Source organism: Rhineura floridana, chromosome 5 (assembly GCF_030035675.1).
Source record: "Rhineura floridana isolate rRhiFlo1 chromosome 5, rRhiFlo1.hap2, whole genome shotgun sequence".
NCBI classification, from domain to species: domain Eukaryota; kingdom Metazoa; phylum Chordata; class Lepidosauria; order Squamata; family Rhineuridae; genus Rhineura; species Rhineura floridana.
Genome location: NC_084484.1, coordinates 160,294,406 through 160,315,979, shown reverse-complemented (window position 1 = coordinate 160,315,979; position 21,574 = coordinate 160,294,406). Strand labels below are relative to the sequence as shown.

At 44.5% G+C, this 21,574-nt stretch overlaps 1 protein-coding gene across 2 annotated transcripts in view; it reads left to right on the top strand.

Moving 5' to 3' along the window:
- Positions 1-21,574, top strand: part of ATM (ATM serine/threonine kinase) — a 169,026-nt gene that overhangs the window by 73,242 nt on the left and 74,210 nt on the right. For both annotated transcript variants that reach the window (XM_061628652.1, XM_061628653.1), the window contains 7 exons: positions 4,474-4,638; positions 5,074-5,206; positions 8,672-8,761; positions 10,648-10,819; positions 10,924-11,065; positions 11,369-11,545; positions 11,778-11,955. In XM_061628652.1, coding sequence (XP_061484636.1) covers positions 4,474-4,638; positions 5,074-5,206; positions 8,672-8,761; positions 10,648-10,819; positions 10,924-11,065; positions 11,369-11,545; positions 11,778-11,955 — 1,057 coding nt within the window. The remainder of the gene's footprint in view (positions 1-4,473; positions 4,639-5,073; positions 5,207-8,671; positions 8,762-10,647; positions 10,820-10,923; positions 11,066-11,368; positions 11,546-11,777; positions 11,956-21,574) is intronic.

The following is a 21,574-nucleotide window of genomic DNA, read 5'->3' as shown; positions in this document are numbered from 1 at the left end:
CTTCGAAGTCCCACCTTCTTGTGACATTTCGTGCGGGGTGAAGGGGGGCGAGCCTCGGCCGGCTCATCTGACAGTACAGGCTCGATAGGTGCCTCAAGAGGTGGGAAGGCGTTTGAAGTGCCAGGTGGGGAATCCTGGGAGGGGTGTGTGGAGCTGGTGCGCCTGCCCGGTCATCCCAAAACAGCTCTTTTGGGGCATCTGTAGGTGGAGCGTGGTCTGCACAGGAGAGCTGTCTGTGGGAACTGGCAGGCTGTCAACTACTCCCCCTCCCTCATTGTCCTCGAAAGCCTCATCTACCTCTGATTCCTCCCCCCGCTATATCTGAAGAGGTTGGGGCTTGGCCAACTCCCCTCTCTGATCCCCCTGGGAGAGCTGGGGCTCAACAGGTGGCTACCTGAGCAAGACCAAATATCTTCATTAAACATTATAGGATCAATACTTACCTCCCAAATGCTGCATCAACTGATGTGTGAGTGCTACAGCACTTTCTTCCACTACAGTAGCGGCTCAGGTTATAGTGTTTATTCCCACCCTATATGGATCAGCTCTGGCATGTCCCACCTGAGATCATCTTACACGTACAGGAGAAGAGACCTTTGGTCTTGCCATGAAATGTTCTTCTAGGTGCATGTAAAGGTTATCTCAGGGCCACTCCCTATGTGAGCTGTGTCAATATTCTTCAGGATGTGAGTGATAGAGAGTGTAAGTTTTTTCGGTGTGTTCGTTGGTTCTACAGTACTTTTATTTCTTATCTCTCTTGCTTGGCAAAGAAAAACTGTCCTCTGTGTAAGGGAGGGCTAGAGCAGTCTGCAAATCAAGTACTGTTTATTCTGCTTTTGACCACAAGGTGGAGCTCAAGTCCCACCTGAGATCATCTTTACATGCATGTAGAAGACTATTTCGCAGTAAGACGAAAAGTCTCATCTACTGAACATAATTATATCACTAATATTTTAAAACTCTGTTAAATGGTTATTTATTTCAGCCAAGCTGATATATTTTAATGTAAAAGCTGCAGGCCATGGAAGAAAGTAGAATATGGAGGGATTTGTGGTGTTTGACTACCAGCTAAGTATTCTTTCTATCTGAGAAAATTCATACCTTTGTCACTAACATCCACATTTTAAAGGTCAGGCTAAAAAAATCTTTCTGAAGCCAACTTAGTTTTGCAATATGTAATATATTTTTCTTTGAATTTTGAAAGATAATTTGATTGTGAAGATTTTTTTAACTGAATTATTGGCATGATAGATTTTTACCATGGTTTTCAATATTTCCATACTGTTTGCTGGGAAAAACTCAGTTGGGGGTTATGGCAAATTTTGAACAAAATTGCCTTTAGTGAGGACTTTTAATCTTTAGGGATTTTTCTCTTTTTCCACCTTTATTCTCTTTTTCCACCTTTATTCTCTTTTTCCACCTTTATTCTCTTTTTGTGGTCTTTTATAATTGAAGTAATCTAGACACTCGCCATGTTTTCACATCATGAAAAGCCAGAGTTGGTGCTTATCATGGTTTATCAAGAGTGAGTAGCGTGCTAGCTTTATACCACCTGATGGCTTTTGCTTTGCTGCTCCCCTGGTGCAAGCAGGAAAAACAAGCTAGGCAATTTAGCTTGGCTCCCCATGACATTCAAGCCCAAGAGCCTTGTTTTCCTAATATGCCTTTAATGCTAGCCAGACTTAAGCCATGGTTTGTTGGCATTATACAGCCACAAGAGTGGCTATATACTATAGCCAGTGTGGATTTTTCACATTCCGCAATGTTAAATTGAAAATACCCCCATGCCATTCTGATGTTTCCCATAAGCTCATTTCAAAACAAAACCTTACAAAACTTATAGTCCTGAACTCAGAAACGCTTGCTTAACAACCCTCTCAATTTTCATGGCGATACACAACACAGTCAGAGAGAATAGAGAGTTCAAAGTCTAAAAAGAGAGAAAAAAACCCCAGAGCCCTTTTGAACTTGTTCCAGTCAGAGTTCTCATAATCTGTTGAAATTCATTAAAAATCAGCCATGTGCACGCAGTACCTGTACTCCTATTACTGACCTTGCCCTATACTCTGATCTTTATCTTCTACAGTTTAAAAGTTTAAAAAATGCCTGGCTGATTTTTAATTACTTTAAGAAATTTTGCATTGAACTGAATGATAGTGTTGGGCATGCTCAGTAAGAACCAACTGTCAGTATTCTAAAAGCCAGACTCACAGCTGCTTGGCTTACCTAATCAGGGGCCACACCCACACCAGACTGATTTCACTTGAGACAGTTATGGCTTCCCTCAGAGAATCCTGGGAAGTGTAGTTTGTTAAGGGGGCTGAGAAAAGACTCCTATTCCACTGAGAGACCTCCAGTGGCCAGATTGGTTTAACAGTCAGCCACTCTGATTGAAGGCACCTGGTTGGCCACTGTGAGAACAGGATGCTGGACTAGATGGGCCACTGGCCTGATCCAGCAGGCTCTTCTTATGTTCTTAAGGTCTATGAGAGGAACAGGGCGTCTCCTTGCAACTCTCAGCACCCTTCACTAACTACACTTCCCAGGATTCTTTAAGAGAAGCTATGACTGTCCAAAGTGAAATAAAAGCCTGGTGTGGATGTGGCCAGGGACAGCTTTGGTTTAAATTTGGGTGGGAGGCTACATGTGCCTGCTGTAGAATTAAAAGTTGGGGGAAACGCTGAAAAGCAATGATACTGTTCACAATGTTTTCCTTTTGGAAAGGAAAGGGTCTTCCTCTCTGCCCAGTGCCCGCCCACCCAATCTCCTCCCCTCCCCATCCTCCACCCCTCCCTACCCCTCCTCCGGGTCAGTGTTGGACTACGACCTGGGAGATCAGGGTTCGAATCCCCAAACAGCCATGAAGCTGACTGGGTGACCTTGGGCCAGTCACTGCCTCTCAGCCTCAGGAATGCAATGGTAAAATCACCTCTGAATACCGTTTACCATGAAAACCCTATTCAAAGGGTCGCCATAAGTTTGGTCGACTTGAAGGCAATCCATTTCCAAACATGATTGCACAGAAATAAATCCCATTGAAGTCAAAAAGTATGCAAATGATCAAACCCACTCTCCCTTCTCCCTCCTATCCCCTCCCTCTTGCCCCTTCCCTCCCCCTTCATTTGCCCCTCCCTCCCCATCCCCTTCCAATCCCCTCCTTTTCTTTCCCTCTCCTTCCCCTCCACTTCCTCCTCCCCATGGTCAGTTTTACCTATTAATCATGATTGCATGGAAGTAAATATCATTGAACTCTATAAGCATGCAAATGATCAAACCTGCCCTCCCCCTTTCTTTGCTCCCCTCCAATACGCTCCTTCCCCCTGCTCCTTCCCCCTCCTCCTCCCCCATGGTCAGTTTTTCTTATCCTAACCATGATTGCATAGGAGTAAATCCCATTGAACTCAATAAGCATGCAAATGAACAGGCCTGATTTTTCCCTCCTTCTCTTCCTTCTCCTCTTCCTCCTCCCTTCCCCTCTTCATTCTTCCTCTTCCCCTGCCCACTCCAGCCCTCCCTCCCCCCTTCCCCCTGGTCAGTTTGTAAAATTGTATTTGCGTTTTGACAAATTTGTAGGGCAGTCCAATATCTCAGAGAGGAGGTCAGGTCTCCTGCTCCCCTGGTGCATTCACTATAGCTGCCCAATTTCCCTGCTTTTTAAAGTTTGGTAGAAATATCTGTGGGCTATAGGTACGTTCTTAAACTGCAAGGTTTTTTGCCTATTAGTGGATATGAATCCTGGGTTTTAGGGAGCAATAAAGCAGATTCCCAGGCTCAGATATCATGGGAACCAAAGCTTAATTGTGGTTTCCTGTATTTTTTTGTTCTGTTCCCACTAAAGGAGGAGAGAAGCAAGAGTTGGTCAGTCAACACGCATCCAAAAGCTGTTTTCCCATGAACCACAATAAACCAGCAACCATGTCTTACTGTGGTGTGCAAACACAGCTGCTGTGGATACTTAGATGTTACTTCCTCCTTTCAGCTTTATGCACAATGAAATCAGAAGCAGGCCTTGGACCCATGCATATTGTCTTCATTTTTTCTCCTGTTTCCTCGCAGCATGTTGAAATGTACATTTGAACTAAGGAATTAACAGCACAATCCTGTGTATGATTACTCAGAGGTAAGTCCCATTGTGTTCAATGGGACTTACTCCTCTAATAAGCATGTTTAGGATTGCTGTCTAAATGCAGGATCTTTCTGGCACTGGATGTTGAGCCTGGCAAACAGGCTCGGTATCCAAGAACAGGGATATCTTGCAGTGAAGCAGCTGCAGGATCTCCTCGTTTGGATATGCATTCTGTGCAGTGAGAAGGCCTGCTCCCAGGCTCCCCATGTATAGAAGCAATATTGAGGGAAGTAACTGCTGAACATCTAGTATATATATTATAGATCACAAGACTTTGTTCAGTGTTTTTCCATACAAAAACATTAAGACTTCCTTATAATAATTCCCCTACTTTTATTTTTGTTTAGGTCTTGGGCTTATTGAGGTATCTAGTGGTAGACAATAAGGACAATGAGAATCTGTACCAAGCAATCAAACATCTAGATCCTTTCCCAGATCATCCTGCTTTCAAGGAACTACGTGCTACTCAGCAAAAAATAAAATACAGTAGAGGTGGATACTCTCTTTTGGAGGTAATGTGATCAGTTAACCTATGAAACCACAGCAGGTCAGATTCAAGTATTGCAATCTGAAACAAAGGCAGATTTGCAGACTGCATAAGGAGTCTTTTCACTCTACTTAGGATATTTACTATTTATGTATTCTGTCAAGGCTTTTAGGCTATGACAATAAAGTAATTGCAGCTACACTGTACTAGATATATGTGTGTCCCAGTGCAATCCTATTCATGTCTACTCATGACTAAATCTCGCTGATTTCAGTGAGACTTACTCCTGGATAAGAAAGTACAGGATTGCAGCCTTGTTCAACGATTCAAACTCTGTAAATGGTTTTAAGTAATGAACTTGCATATCTCTTTTTAATTAGATCTAATAGTAGGGCTTAATGGGGAATGGTACCTATTAATTGTATGTATTCTTACTATAAAATATGTTTGATGTTTGCAGGAAATTAACCATTTCCTATCCATAAATATATCTGATTCGCTATTATTAACACGACTTGAAGGTTTAAATGATTTGCGTAAACAACTGAAAGAGCATAAAGAGGAAATGAAGGAACTTGTGAAAGAATTTCACGGTATGGATTTGAGACTAATTTTTTAAGTCCTGTGAATTTCATATATTGAGGGATAACTAACCTTTTGGGGGCCTTTTTAAAAAAGGATAAATATTGGGGCACAAAAACACTTTCGGTATCACAGTAGAGAATATTTATTTTTGCAAAATGTAATAGTCACTTCTCCTGTACACAGAATAAGACCACATTCATCCATGATTTGATCATGGATGACGGTGCCAATTGGGTGTGCATTACCAACACATGGGTAGGTGAACTGGGAGGAGTTAATCTAACCCAACTTTGCCCACATGGATACTCGGTGCAACACCAGCACAGGCTGCAGGGAATGGGGGGGGAGGGATTGCTGTGGTGTACAGAACTTCACTCTCTGTCTTTTTGCTGGCTGTGAGGGCCTGCACTTGGTGTCAGGCCAAGGATACAGTAAACTAGGGTTGACCATCCTTCTGCCCGGCAGCTTCTCAGACCGAGCTGGCAGCAGCCGTCTCAGCTGTGGTATTGGAGGAGCCCAGAACGACTGTCCTGGGTAATTTCAATGTCCATGTTGAGGCTACCTCTAGTGTTCCAGCTTGGGACTTCATGGCCTCCATGACAACCATGGGGCTATCTCACGTTGCCACTGGCCCGACATATAGGGCAGGACACACCCTCGACTTGGTTTTTGCTCCAGATGGAGGAAGGGATGGTTTGGAGATGAGGGTGGTAGATGTCATCTTATTGTTGTGGTCAGACCACTTCCTAGTTTAGACTTATGGCTCTGATCCTCCCCTGCAGGGGTGGTGGACAGATTAAGATGGTCCATCCCCGGAGACTAATGGAATCCATAGGATTCCTGAGTGCCCTGGGGGAGTTCCCAGTAGATAGAGCAGATGACCCTGTTGAAGCCCTTGTCATGCTATGGAACAGCAAGGCGCGTTGGACTCTTAACACAGATGCCCCCGAGTGTTCTCTCCGGCATTGTGGAGCCCAGTTTGCACCTTGATACACCAGTAAACTAAGGGCAATGAAATAGCATGGACGACGGCTAGAGTGCAAGTAGTGAAAAATGTCCTGTGAGGTTGATTGGGCATGAGTAAAACATGATAACCATGCCTACCACAGGGTGATGAGATTGGCAAAGAAGGCCCACTTCTCTGCCACCATCGCATCCTAAGTAGCCATCCACTGGAGCTTTTCTGCATTGTCAGGGGTCTGTTGACATCAACTCCAGGAAATTGAGTTGTAGACCATTCAGAGGCCCACTGTGAATTGTTTGCAAGGCACTTGGAGGATAAAGTTGCTCACCTCTGTAGCAGTCTTGATGACCCATCCGCATCTACTGTAGTCCCCACTGAGGTGTTCAGTGCAACATCTGCTGCAACTTCCTGGGATCAGTTTCAGTTGATGCAGCCTGATGATGTGGATAAGGTGCTTGCAACTATGCGGCCAGCCACATGTCCTCTCGACCCTTGCCCTTCTTGGCTTATTAAAGCTTGCCAAGGGGATTTGATCGAGTGGATCCAGGGTGTGGTCAATGCATTGTTGTGGGAGGGAGTGGTTCCAGCTGCTCTGAAAGAGGCGGTGATACGAATGCTCCTGAAAAAGCCCACCCTGGACCCATTGGTGACAACTACCAGCCAGTCCAAATACCAATATAGATTGAGAGGGTTGTGTCGCAGCAATTGCAAGTACCCTTGGATGAAACAGATTGTCTTGACCTATTCCAATCTGGGTTCAGGCCTAGTTATGGGACTGAATCAGCCTTGGTTGCCCTGATGGATGACTTTTATCAGGAGAAGGACAGGGGGAGTGCGACTCTGTTATTCTTGCTTGATCTCTTGGTTGCTTTTGATACTAATGACCATGGTATCCTTCTGAGCCGACTTAGTGAGATGAGTATCGGAGGCACTATTTTACAGTGGTTCTGATCCTAACTCCAGGGTTGTGTTCAGAGAATAGCATTGGGTGATTGTCTTTCAGACCCCTGGCAGTTGTGTTGTGGGGTGCTACAGGGAACCATCTTGTCCCCAATGCTGTTTAACCAGCTGCAGCTGGTGCAAAATGCAGTGGCGCGACTGCTCACTGGGGCAGAGTATCACCAACACATCACCCCGCTGCTGAAAGAATTGCACTGGCTGCCCATCAGCTACTGGGCTAAGTTCAAGGTTCTAGTTTTGGTGTATAAAGCCCTATACAGCTTGGGACCAGGATACCTGAAGTATCATCTTACCCCTTATATACCCAGTCGATCACTGTGCTCTACAAGTAAGGGCCTCCTGCAGATACCATCTTATCAGGAGGTTCGTTCAGCACAACATAGGAAGGACACCTTTAGTGTAGAGGCACCTACCCTGTGGAATTCCCTCCCCTTAAATATTAGACAGGCGCCATCTCTGTTAACTTCTCGGTGCCTACTGAAGACATTCCTCTTTCAACAATCCTTTTAAGTAGAGACCTTATCCCAGTTTGCGTCTGTATGGGAATTGCTTTTTAAGATTTTATAAAGCTTTTTTTAAAAATACATTTTAAAAAATATTTTGTTTTAATGTTTTATAGTGTTTTTAGTGTTTTTGTTTGTTGCCCTGGGCTCCTACTGTGACGAAGGGCACAATATAACTTTAATAAATATATAAATCAATTTTACTGCTTTTGTTTGTTTAAATATTTATAATCCATAGTTCCAAATTAATGACTTAGTTAATCAAGTTACATAAAACATGAAGTCACTACTAAAATGAATGAAAACACACCAATAGAGTGTGTAGATTGTATACAATAAACAATAGAATAAAGAAACAAAACCAGTAATAATTAAGATCCACTAAAGGCTTTGGGGAAAGGTATTGCTTTCACCTAAACATCTAGAAGATGTTGAATAAGGCACCAGGTCAAACCCATTTTGGGAATACAATTCATAACAGGTACCACTACACACTTCAGAAAACAATATTGGAGAAATGTAATACAGATCTAAGAGCTGTTAGAAACTGCTCCTGCCCCCTGCAAAAAAAGAAATCTTCTCCAGAACACATTTAGTGGGGAGGCAGCAAGAGGTAATTGCTGAAAATTGTTGCCGTCCCTCTTCCACTGATGCCTTGTGTCAGCAGGGGTAGCAATTGAATATGATCCTACAGTCATATAATACAATGTTGCAAATACAGTTTAGCACGTTTTGTGAGTTTTTCTAAATATGATTTCATTTGCTTTTAGCAAATTCTCAGAATTCCAAAGCACTGTGGTGTTTAAGAGGAAAAATCTTTACAGGGTTGATACGGATAGTGGCTTTTTTTGGGGGGGGGAAGTCTTCAAATAAAAACTGGTATTAATAAATCTTGTATGTATGATTTATACAATTAATATCTGTTAATTGTTTTAGTTACTTGTATGATTTTAGTTGTGTATTTAATTTTATTCTATGACTGTTATAAATGATTCATTCATTCACTTAATATTGCTTTTAATACTTTTCCTCCACCCAAATTGTAGAAAACCCAAAGGACTGTGTAATAGTGAAGCTGATAGCGTGTTTCTTACAACTTTCAAAAGCGGCTGTTAACTCTATTGACAGAGTCTTAGGTAAGAAATTTAGCCATTTACATGAGTAAAGTTTTTTTAAGAGCATTAATAAAAATTCTGTTGTAAGACCATACAACAGTAAATAACTTCAGAGAAATTTAACCCAAATGTGAAAGATGGCACCTATAAACCAGTAACAACTGACATTGCTCTGTTAATTGTTTAGCAAATAATAATCTTCTCATTACTTTCTTTGTCTCCTATAAAATTTGTTGTCTGGCTTGCCAAGTGTTTCTGAGTTGAATATTTCTAAAAACGGAGGTGTTGGTTTTTCCAGCATGCATTTCAAAACGTTTAATTGAACATATCTGTGAATCCACTCATCTTAATAGTAAGAAAAACGTTATGCAGTAGATATTTCAGAAGATACATGATCCTCCACACCTAAGAACCCAACTAGATATGACAGTGGCAATTCTTTAATATTTCTTTGTCCATAGTATTTAACCGTATATGGGTTAATTCATTCCTCTGTGCCATTTTCCTTATGAAAACCTTCCCCCACAGCAGCTATTTGCCCTTATGGGGAAAATATGTGTGCATATGGGAGGGAAGGGGGCTATTTCCTTACTTAAGTTGTTAAGAAAACCCCAACTTCCATTCCATTGGTTTTCCTAAACCAGTCCAATGCCACCAGTAGCCCTGGTAACTGTAGGCCTGGTACAAAGCCAGTGAGATATAGTTACTCTATTTGGCAAAGATATTAATGTTGTTTTATTAGAACATTAAATAGTTCACAAGCTTAATTAGTACTCTTTTTAAATGAGTATATACTTTTTAACGTTACTTAAATACAACTTATTTTACACTATTTCTAAACCAAGACAGCATTGAGGAACCTTATTAAAACTGTTTTGCCAGATTGCCCTTGTATTTACTCCACCCCACCAAAGCCTCACCAATGCTTTAATAGAGGACTTTCGTTGAAGTCTCTGTTTCAATCTTTACTGACCTATCAAAGTGCAGTCCTATTTTTGCTGTACTGTCCTGGAATTCTTCCTCTGGTTCTCCTACCAGACACCAGAACCTACCATTCCAAACAGCCTCTCATTTCTTCTCCCTCAGCACTGTAGGCAGGTTGGCTCTTGGCTCTTCAGCGTGAGCCAAGTGATTCAGCTCTAGCAAGTCTTCAGCCACAGAACCACTCTGCCTTCCTCTCAAGTCTTCATTCTTATTCTTTGATCCTTTTCTCTGCTGCTGCTGCTTCTGGCTGTCTATCACAAGCACCAAGCACCAACCAACACAGTCTGACCTTGGCTGACTAGCACCCAGCCATATAGTCACTTCTTCTGGCCCCTCTAGTCCAGTCTCAGCCAATCACACTGTCTAACTAAGAATTCTAAACCTGCAACCACCAATCAGAATATGCATAACTTCTGTCCTTTTGCATACTGAGAGTTCTATCTCCAACTCCACCTCATCTGTCAGTTAAGGTCCCCCAGTGACAGTTAAATAAACTTTCACCTGACCAAATAGAACACTTCCACCATCAAAAACATTACAATACAAATTACACAATATTCAAAAACATGACTCAAATAAACAGGATTTCTTCATAGTACACTTTTTGTTGTAGTGGAACAAATAGCAACGTCAGGGAAAAATTTATTGGGGAAATTGGCTACACTGTAATCCAAATCCAGATCTGCTCCCCCACCCCAGCTGATGTTTGAAAATAGTTAAAGACATGTTGACATGTCCAGGTTACAGGATGAATTGGAGACCCCTACTGAAAATCACAGAGAAAATGCGACATATTAAAATGGTAGAATACTATGCATCCTTTTTTTTATATTGAAAGAGCAGTTGTCCAGTTGTGCTATGTATATTTTGTACATAAATATGCAAAGCCATCTCTGAGTTAATAATATTGTTTCCATTTGCAGAGGCAGTTGGAAGTTGTTTGGGAGAGATTGGTCCTATCAATTTTTCTACCACAGCATTACAGCATAGTAAGAGTACATCCTGCTTAAATGCAGTTGATCTGTTTGAAGACCGAGAACTTCAGTGGGTCTTCATAATGTTAACTCTAATAAATAATGCTTTAATAGATCAATGGTAAGTATACAGGGGAATATTTGATACAGTTTATAAATGCTGCTTTTTAAAATAAATGTGTGTGATGGCAAAATCTCTGTTCTAAAAAGAGTTAATTGTTTCAGTATTGAAGTTCGATCAGCTGCTGCTACTTGTTTGAAAAACATTCTAGCCACCCAAACTGGACATCGATTTTGGGAGATTTACAAAAGCAAGGCAGATCCCATGCTGATATACCTTCATCCTTTCAGAGTGTCTAAGAAAAAGGTATTGTATTTTCTGGCATGTAAAACTAGATGCAGAAAGCTAACTCTCCTCTTAATTGAGGAGGCTACTCCCAGCCATTTACAGAGACATGTCCAAATATTTGAATGAAGCCTGGGTTTTTTCAGAGCCTTTAAAATACAATTTTCTTGTCCTATCAGTTCAATATGGTGAGGAGTAGGAATTGTGAGCTGGCTTAGGACAGATTGGAATTTATGGATCTGGAGAGAGAGAAATGTAATGCTGGTAAAGGGGTTTTAACAACCACTTGGTTTCTTTCTTTTTAAAAACAAAAATCATATTTAGTTCTTGGAAGTGCCTGAAAAAGCAAGCGAGACTCCTTCAGAAGATCTGGATACTGTAAATTTGTGGATTCCTCAGAGCGAAAGCCATGATGTTTGGATTAAGACCTTGACTTGTGCATTATTGGACAGTGGAAGGGTAAAAAATGAAATCCTTCTCTTACTGAGGCCCCTGTGTGAGGTAAAATAACCTTGTTGTTAGGATTACATGCTATAGTCCTAGCTCCTTCTTATTTTAAAGTTTATCTTACTACATTGATTTTCTTTTCCCAGATAATTCAGAGATATGTGAGCTTTTTGGATGAACAATATATGGAATGCTTTGATATGATAACTTAGTGTAAGAATGAAAGTGGCTAGAAGAAGCAATCTAATAATGTGGAGTTTAAGCAACTTCTTTGTATATATTCTAGGTTCAAACAGTTTTTTGTGAGACTGTCCTTCCATATTTGATTCATGATATTCTCCTTCACGACTCAAATGAATCTGGACAAACTCTTTTATCAACACATGTTCAGATGTTTTTTACCACCTGTTGCAAATATGCACTGTCTCCCAGTAGGCCATCTACGCCTGCAAATTCAGATCCAGGTAACATGAAGCTTCATGAATGCCAGAATCTCAGATATGTTGTTTGAAATTTGCTGCTTCTTAAACATAGTTCTAACAGACTTCAGTTTATGTATATATAACAATGTCAATGAAAAAGTGCTTAACAGAGAAACATGAGCAGGTCCCTACATTTTGCCATTGGGGGAAGAATGGGAAATGTAAGGAAGACAAGGAATTAATATGAGCAAATGCAATTAGACATGCTTTAGTTTCAGTCGGAGATTAGGATTAAGGGATTAAACAAGGGATAGCCATCATGCCCTCCAAATGTTCTTGGACTGCAGCCCCCATCATCAGTGATCATGGGCCATGTTAGGACCTTTAGTGTGGTGGCACTTACCTTGTGGAATTCGCTACCCTTACATATTAGACAGGCGCCATCTCTGTTATCTTTTTGGCTCCTATTGAAGACCTTCCTCTTTCAACAAGCCTTTTAAGTTGAGATCTTATCCCAGTCTGCATCTGTGTTGGAATTGCTTTTTAATATGTTTTTAAACCTTTTTTAAAAAACAATATGTTTTTAACCTTTTTTCTTTTTTAAGGTATCTTCAGAGCTTTTAAAAAAATATTTTTAAAGATGTTTTGTTTTCATGTATTTGAAAGTCTATTTTTATGATGTTTTAAAGTGTTTTAGTGCTTTGTTTGCCACCCTGGGCTCCTGCTGGGAGGAAGGGCGGGATATAAAACAAATGACAGACAGGCAGACAGATGGGGCTGATGGGAATTGTAGTCCAACTTCCATCTGGAAGGCACCACATTGGCTCCTCCTGGTTTAAACTGATGGCTTCATGGGAAGGGTGGATTTTGTGAAGAAAGATGGCATCATGTAGCTGCTGTTAGAGGGAGCTCCAAAGAATGGATGCAGTCATTTGTGGGTTTCTTCCAAAGAACAATTTCATTGAACTTCACTATTAATAAAGTGTGATAAATCATATCACCAATTAACCAGTTGATACAATAGTGGATAGTATTCAACTAAATTCTTGTGCTAATGGAATGACTTCAACTAGTGCAAGGGAATTTCTCCCCTCTATTCTCCCGTGTGTACCCTGCACAGTACCCAAATGGGCTCTGGAGGGTTGGGGAAAATCCTGAACAGATTTAGGGGCATGCATGGGGGACGCGGACATTTGACCAAAGCACTATATTGAATACAACCCAATGGGTTGGAACTTGAGCTTCCTTTGAGGTGAGAGTCTGATGAAGTGGACTCTAGTCCATGCAAGCTTCTGCCATAATAAATCAATTTGTCCTCAAAGGGTCACAACTCTTCAGACAAACAGAATTACCTAGCATAGTCATACAAGTTATTTAAAGCATTTTTACCCCACTCATCAGCTGAAAAAAGGTTCCCAGCATGTCTTATGAATACCAGTAAAACAGTCTTTGTCTCAGGCTTATAATCTACAGATTGATAGAGCAGGAATCTGAACCCAGTTAACTGGGTTAATCCTGTCTCTGTTCATCAACAAAGAGAAATAGGTCTGACTCTGTTAATACTTAAATTAGGTCTCTATTGCTCAACTGAAAGACTAGCAACTTTTGACTCCTCCTGTCCTTTAAGTTTTTCCATTCTAGCTGGTGATTACCATAGTTTGGTAACTAAGAACTAATGCCTGAGTTTGTTTTTTCTCCTCCTTCTCTCATGGATGACAGATGTCTCCAAGTGTGTATTGGAGCTCCCCCTACAGCTCAGAGACAGGAAACTTTTCAGCAGACATTTGTGCTCCTCCCCTCTTGCTGAGGCTCAGTTTAGATTCCTTTCTCAGCTTGGAGAGCATCCTATTTGGTTCTTTTTCTCACTGAATTGATTCCTTTTTCGTGTTTTTCCTATACTTTGTTCTCTTCTGTCCTCCCCTTGTATTTTCTGCGTGCTGTTTTTTTAAAAAAGAACTTTTACAAGTCTTTAGCAGTTAAGAAACTTTTCTCTGGAAAGGCTTTGCCTTCTCTTCGCTTTCTTTTCCATTTCCTTCCTAAAAAAAAAAACACCAAACCAAAAGAATGTTTGACTCATTCATATATCTCACCTGTCAAATCTGTCTTTATTTCTAACACCTGTCAGCCTGTCAGATCTGCCTGTATTTCTTAACACCTGTCAGATCTGCTACATCTTTTCACTTTTCATCACAATGGAGAAACTCAACACTAAAGGGCAACATTCAAGGAAAAAGCAGGCAAAAAAATGTAGGCAGCACTCAGCCCTGGCAGTGTTCAGTTCCCAGTCCCCGCATCTTCCTGCCATTTTACAGAGAAAGCAGTCTGTGCTTACTAATGACCCTGATGAGGGAACTTCTTCAGGCTCTAGCTTTAGAAGCTCTCCTGAATTTGAGGCATTCCCACGTAGAGAATCCATAGAGGTGGTCTGTCCACCAGCTGGGCTAAGGAAAGCGGTGGTGGCGGCAGCAAGCAGAGACATAGCGCCTGCCATTATGAGACTGTCAGTGGCAACAGGCGCCATTTTGGATAGCGGGATGATAACGCTCACCATTTTGGATAGCGGAGACAGGGCGCCCTCCATTTTAGATCAGGGCGGGCTGCCAATACCTGCAATAACAGCACGGAGGGAGCGGCAGCCCCCGTTGATTTAGAAGACAGCAGACAGGCACCATCTGTTTCTACACAGCCTTTGCCACCCGCTACCTCATGCGTTGCTGCCCTGCCAGAGGCACGGCGAATGCAATATCCAGACCAACCTTATCTGTCCCCTAATGGCATTGCACACCTTGCTGTCTTTGGATGAAGAAGGCATTGAGGCTTTACCACAGAGCCGGCAGAATCAAATAGCGGAGCAGTGGTATGTAATGGGAACAGATGGGTTGCAGAGTACTGTCCCCCCCTCCGCCTCAGAGTGGCAACATTTGCCAGTGGTTCTGTAGGAGCAGCAAACACTCCAAATACTATGGTCTGATCTCTTTTCCCCCACGGTTCTCCAGCACCATAGGGAGGTGATGATTGGGGATTTGGCTAACAAATTGGCAAGGAGAGGTACACCAAAACATACTTCGCCTCTCCCTTAGGGTGCCACGGATTTGGACCCCCTGCACTTAAAGAGACATTCAAGGGGGCAGCAAGAGGAAAACTTGTCTTCCCCCAGTCCCTTCGCTAGAGGGCACAGTTCAGTATTAGGAACTAGGTAGAAGATGCCTGCCGAGTGTGATTCTCAGCCTGAGGTTGAGGGGGACAATGTATTAGAAGAAGGAGAGTGGAGCGATGGTTCTGGAATAGATGAGCTGGTATCAACAAGGCTATTCATGGACATTTACTTTTCCATAGGAGGTGGGCCATCACTGCGGGTAATAGTTCCACCTATCGTCCGAAGGCAAGAATGTTTTTGAAGTCAAGACTAGGGGCGTCAGGCCCCTCCCACTCTCCAGTTCATTCTTGCCTTCGTACGAACAAGATTGAGATCTATATAGCGTAGCATTTAGCTAAGTTCTTTTTGGTGTTTGTTTGTGTGTTTGTTTGACAGGGTGCGGAGGTATTGTTTCTTGTGTGTCTCCCAAGTGTCCTCCTCCCCTCCATCTTGTGTTTAACTGCGTTTAACTGCTTATCCGATTTCTGGGGACTTTTCTTGGGGAACTTTTTCCCTTGCCCGGGCTGGATTACTCCCCAGCTCTTAGAGAGACCGCGGCTGCGGATTCTCTTCGTCCTTTTGCCCCTTTTTTAAAGCTTTTCTTTTTCTCCTGGGCTCTGCCGCTTCCCTCGGGAGCTTGCGGCTGCAATTCCCCTCTAGCGGCTTGCCTTGCTGGGCTGCCTTTAGCCGCGCTCCGTGACGCTCTCAGAAAAACCGCGGCTGCGGTTCTTCTGATCTCAGCGGGAGCTTGCGGCTGCGGCTCCCGGCGTTACCCCGTCACCTTTTTTAGCCTGCCCGGGTCCGGCCTCGCCCCCTGAAGCCGGCGGCTGCGGATCTCTCATTAGCGCTTTTACTTGAGCTCACCCTCGCTCCGTGGCTTTAATTTTCCCACCGCGAAGAGCTTTGCAGACGGCGGCGGCGGCTGCCTTTCCCCTTCTGCCTGTTCCCTCCTTGGGGTTTTTTAGAGCCGCTAGTATGGCTATCGGCCCTGCAGCTCCTCCGGCGAGACTGTGCTGGGCAGCCCTTCCCCCAGTTCGTTTCCAGACGGCCACCATTGCTCCTTCTCTCTCCGCCATTTTTGTTCATTTTTTTCCGGGCGCCATTTTTTGAATTCAAATTTCCCGCCTTTTTTGTTACCCTTTATTAACCAACGGATACCTTCCCTGCAGGCTATCTATCTGTATGTGTGTTGTATGCATGTTGCAGACAGACTTACACAGGGCTGACTTACACACAAATTTACTGTGGCTGTATCACCAAATCTGAAGCCTTAATTTCTGTGGCTGACTCACACAAATCTACTGTGATTGTATTATCAAGGCTGGAGCTTTAATCCTAGTGGCTGGATTGTATTATCAAGGCTGGAGCTCTAATCTTAGTGGCTGACTTGTACTAAATCTGATTTATATTGGTATATATCCTGCCCCCTCTGTGGCCGTGTACCACTTGTACTAAATTTGATTTATATTGGTATATCCTGCCCCCTCTGTGGCCGTGTACCACACCTGAAATCCAGCCTACAGCACTAATCTGAGTGTACCAAGTCTAAAATACAGCCTATATCATATTAACGCTGATACCTTAGTGCATCCTGCCCCCTCTGTGGCAGTGCACTTAGCCATCTGCCAGTGTATCCTATCCCCTCCGTGGTCGTACGCTGTGCCAGTTCGGGTCTTTACATCCTGCCCCCTCTGTGGCCATGTACTGCACCCAAGTTAATATAAGATGGCAGAACAGCCAGGCGTGTCGCAATCATCCAATATGATGCCAGATCAGCCAGGCATGTCACAAACAGCCAAGCCACAACATTCTAAGGCGACTAAGACCAGACATGTTAAAGCACTGGCTAAGACAAAACATCTTTCCAGCCATAGCAAACCAAAGCGCCCACGTTATGTCTCTGTGCCAACCACCACCACAGCACCTCAGGCACACATAAGCGATATACTTCATTCCCCTGCTGCTTCCTCTGACGAGGAAGAATTTGCTGGCTTTCCCGCTCAGTGTTCGCCTAACGAACCTCCCTCCGTTTTACCACCTCAAACATATGTTCCAATAGCTCCTCAGGCACAAACATCTGCCACATCCGGGCTGCAGCTGTCTCCTGATTTCCTCTCCCAACTTCAAGCCATACTGGCATTTTTCACCCAAATGCAGTTGCTACCACAAGTTCCTGCCATACCTCAACTCAACATGGACCAACATGCGTGTCATGAAGCTCATCCTTCCTGTTCACCAGATCCCTTTGACGTAGCCAGAGGCAGATGTATTGACGAAGCCTCGTATGCGGAGGAGTCAACCTTCACTGACCATGTTGAAGGAGACGACTGGAGCGACTATTCAGATCATGAGAAGGATACATCGTATCGTTTGTTTAATGCCTCAGACTATCAGCCGCTAGCACGCAGGGTAGTTAATACCCTTGGTCTCCAGACTGCGCCTTCAACTTCTTCCGCCCCAGCTATCAAAGGGGCCAAGGTCCTCAAATCCCCTGCACCTACTGAACACTACATCCCGGTGCCGGACCCAATTGCCAAATTGGCCTCTGAAGAATGGGCTCATCCATTCCAAGCTCGATGCTTCAAGAACCTGGCTGACAGGCTTTATGCCCTAGCTCCGGACTTTGCCACCAAGTTAGACGTCCCTGGCATAGATGAACCAATCGCTCGCCTCGTTTCACGATCTCTTTTCCCCAGGGAAGGGGAATCCCAACTAAAGGACACTACTGAGCGATGAATAGACTTCGCCCTCCGCAAGAATCACGAGGCCACTGCCCTCTCCATGCGTGCCTCCGCTTCAGCCTCCATTTTCTCCAGAGCATCTATGATGTGGCTGGATGATCTTCTAGAGGACACTAACACTGATCCTGTCGCCCTCAGAAGAGCACTATTGAAGTTGCGTAAGACAGCAGCTTTTGTGGCCGATGCTACTTTGGATGCCACTCAATTAGGGGCACGAGCCATGACGGCTCAAATAGTCGCTCGACGCACCCTCTCGCTTCGCCACTGGCAAGCTGATTCAGCGGCCAGAATGAATGTGTCCAGGGCTCCTTACTCGGGATCTCTCCTCTTCGGCGAGGAAGCTCTAAAGGCAGTGCTGGTTGATCCAAAAGACGCCCACAAACCGGTTCTGGCCACTGTCAAGAACATTGACCACAGGCCTTTCAGGCGATTTCCTTCCTTCCGTTCTAACCAGCCCTTTCGAGGAACGCGGCCAGGAGGATGAGGCCGCGACTTCAGATCCTATGACCCCACTTCATTCAGGGGCTCCTGGAACCGACACTTCCAGGGCAGAGGTCAGTATCAAGGGCGCAGGGGCAACTCATCATCCTCATATAGGGGAGGTCCTCGCCAACGCAAGCAGTATTAACACACTGCCCATAGGTGGCAGATTAGTTCATTTTGGAGACCGTTGGCTGCGCCTCACTATGGTCTCCTGGATCAGGGAGCTTTTCAGTCATGGCTATGCCATAGAGTTTTGGGCAATCCCATCAGACAGATTCCATCCGTCCCCTTGCCCAAGGGTACGAGCCAGGCACAGAATCATGCAGACAGCTATACAACACCTCTTGGACATAGCGGCAATAGAGCCAGTCCCCACAACTGAGAGGTCGGAAGGGGTGTACTCCCTCCTATTTGCTGTGCCAAAATGAGATTTATCATGGAGGGCGGTATTGGACCTCAAGTTTGTCAACCGTTTTGTAACATATCGCAGGTTCAAAATGGAATCACTCCACTCCATTACGGAGAGTCTGCATGAAGGAGACTTCCTGGCTTCTATCGACCTTAAGGAAGCGTATCTCCATGTGCCCATTTGCATAGCCCACAGGAAGTTTCTTCGGTTTGCTTTTGGCCACCAGCACTTTCAATATAGAGCGATGCCATTTGGCCTCTCTTCTGCTCCAAGAGTGTTTACCAAAGTGCTACTCATCCTAGTGGCTTATCTCCGGACCCAAGGGGTTCATCTCTACCCATATCTGGATGATCTGCTAATACGGGCCAAGTCTGAAGAGCTGGCTCATCATCATTTAACAATCACCCTCAATGTTTTGCAGGCCTACGGCTGGCTTGTCAACTTCGACAAAAGCCATCTCCAACCAACCCAACACCTTCTACATCTAGGGGCAATGTTGGACACCCTGCAGGCAATGGTCTTCTTGGCTCCAGATCGCATCACTGCCATCACAAGCATCGCAAGGTCCCTGATGCAACAAACATCTGCAGACATCATGCTTCTCGCCAGAGCGCTCGGGATGTTCATCTCTACAATCCACATTGTGCCATGGGCTCGAGCCCACACTCGGCACCTTCAATGGACTCTGTTGCCATTTCAGCAGGACATTGCCAGCTCCAACCATCGCAAAGTTCGTTTGAGCCCCGCACTGCGCCTCTCCTTCTGCTGGTGGACCAAGGTTCAAAACCTCTCCAAGGGCACGTCGTTCAGAGAACCCCGCAGAACCGTTGTAACCACAGATGCCAGCCTCATCGGTTGGGGAGCCCACTGCAACTCCCAGTACGTTCAGGGGGTTTGGTCCACCGCAGAGCAGACTCAAAGCATCAACTGGCTGGAGCTAAAGGCTGTCCACTTAGCTCTACGTCATTTTCAGTCTCTGTTCCCTTTGGACCATGTGCTCATTCGAACAGACAACACGTGTGTAAAATCACATTTGAACAGACAGGGAGGCACCAGGTCTCGTCCTCTGCAGGACTTAGCCTCCCTCATCTTTGTCTGGGCAGAACAACATCTACAATCCCTGAAAGCAGAACATCTCAGAGGGATTTGGAATGTGACAGCAGAGTGGCTCAGCAGACAACAGGTCTTTCCGGGAGAATGGAAACTTCATCCAGCCATTTTCCATCGTCTCCAGTGTCGGTTCGGCGTCCTCTCAGTCGACCTGTTTGCTTCCAATCGCAATTGCCAGCTTCCCAGGTACTTTGCCCGATACCTGGACTCAAAAGCAGAAGCAGTGGATGCTCTGACAACACCGTGGCCAGACGGTCTATTGTACGCCTTTCCTCCCATACCATTGTTAGCCAAAACTTTGAGGAAGGCGCGAACCGAGAAGGCACAGCTGGTTCTGATAGCACCATTTTGGCCACGCCGACCGTGGTTCTCAGATCTTCTGGCAATGTCAATGATGGATCCTTGGACACTTTCAGTCAGGCCAGACCTTCTATCCCAGGGTCCAGTACTGCACCAGGACCCTACTTGGCTCAATCTAACAGTGTGGCGTTTGAACGGGAACATTTGAGGTCAGCTGTACTGTCTGACGCTGTGATTGATATTATTTTGGCCTCGAGAAGACCATCTACCACTCGTATTTATCAACATACCTGGGTGGCTTTCTCCAAGTGGTGTCAGTCCCACCACCATGATCCATCCCAGGCCACTGTGCATCAGGTGCTGCAATTTCTCCATAGCGGCTTTATGATGGGACTTCGACCCAACACTCTACGTCGACATGCGTCCACTCTGTCGTCCATTCTTTCAGTGTCCTCTCCTGGTGATCATATTTCCTCACATCCGTTCATCAAGCGTTTTTTGAGGGGAGTCGCCCTACGCTCTCCGGCTGTTGTCCATCGGTTCCCCTCATGGAGTTTGCCGAAAGTTCTGCAGGCTTTGCAACGCCCTCCATTTGAACCCATCAGGACTGTGCCCCTACGTATGCTGTCCTTCAAGGTCTTGTTTCTGATCGCAATCACATCTGCCAGACGCGTTTCGGAGTTGGGCGCATTGTCTTCTGCTCGACACCTCTGCGTCTTCCATAAGGACTCTGTTGTGCTGAAGACTGATCCTTCCTTCCGTCCCAAGGTCGATTCAGTTTTTCATTGCAACCAGGACATCGTTTTGCCTTCCTTTTGCCCGAATCCTACCCATCCTCTCGAGAAGGCTTGGCATTCGTTAGATGTCCGGAGGGCTCTCAAGACCTACCTGTCTAGGACCCAAGAGATTCGACGAACGGAGTCTCTGTTTGTATCCTTTCATCCAAGGTCTATGGGGCATAAAGTATCCAATTTTACCTTATCCCGTTGGTTAAGGGCATGCATTACTTTAGCATATGAGTCCCTGAAGCTGTCAGTTCCAGCTAGTATAACGGCTCATTCTACCAGGTCAGCTGCCACTTTGGCTGCTTTTGCCACTAATGCCCCTGTTGCCGATATTTGTAGGGCTGCAGTCTGGTCTACCCCACATTCGTTCATAAGGCATTATAAAATTGATCGTTATGCCTCTGCTGACTCTTCTTTCGGCAGACGAGTGTTGCAACAGGTTCTTAATGAGGATTAACATGTGGGTGGTCCCTCCCTGTATGGGCTGCTTTGGTACATCCCGCAGTGATGGCCCACCTCCTATGGAAAATGTACCATTGGTCTCACCTGAAAGGTGATTTTCATAGGAGTGGGCCATCACAACCCTCCCAGTTAGAGGATGACTAGAGATTTTATAAATGGGTTACATGTTATTGTTACGCTATTATATTTAAATGTAGGAGTGAAGTCAAGACTTTTAGTTCTGTTATGTTGTTAT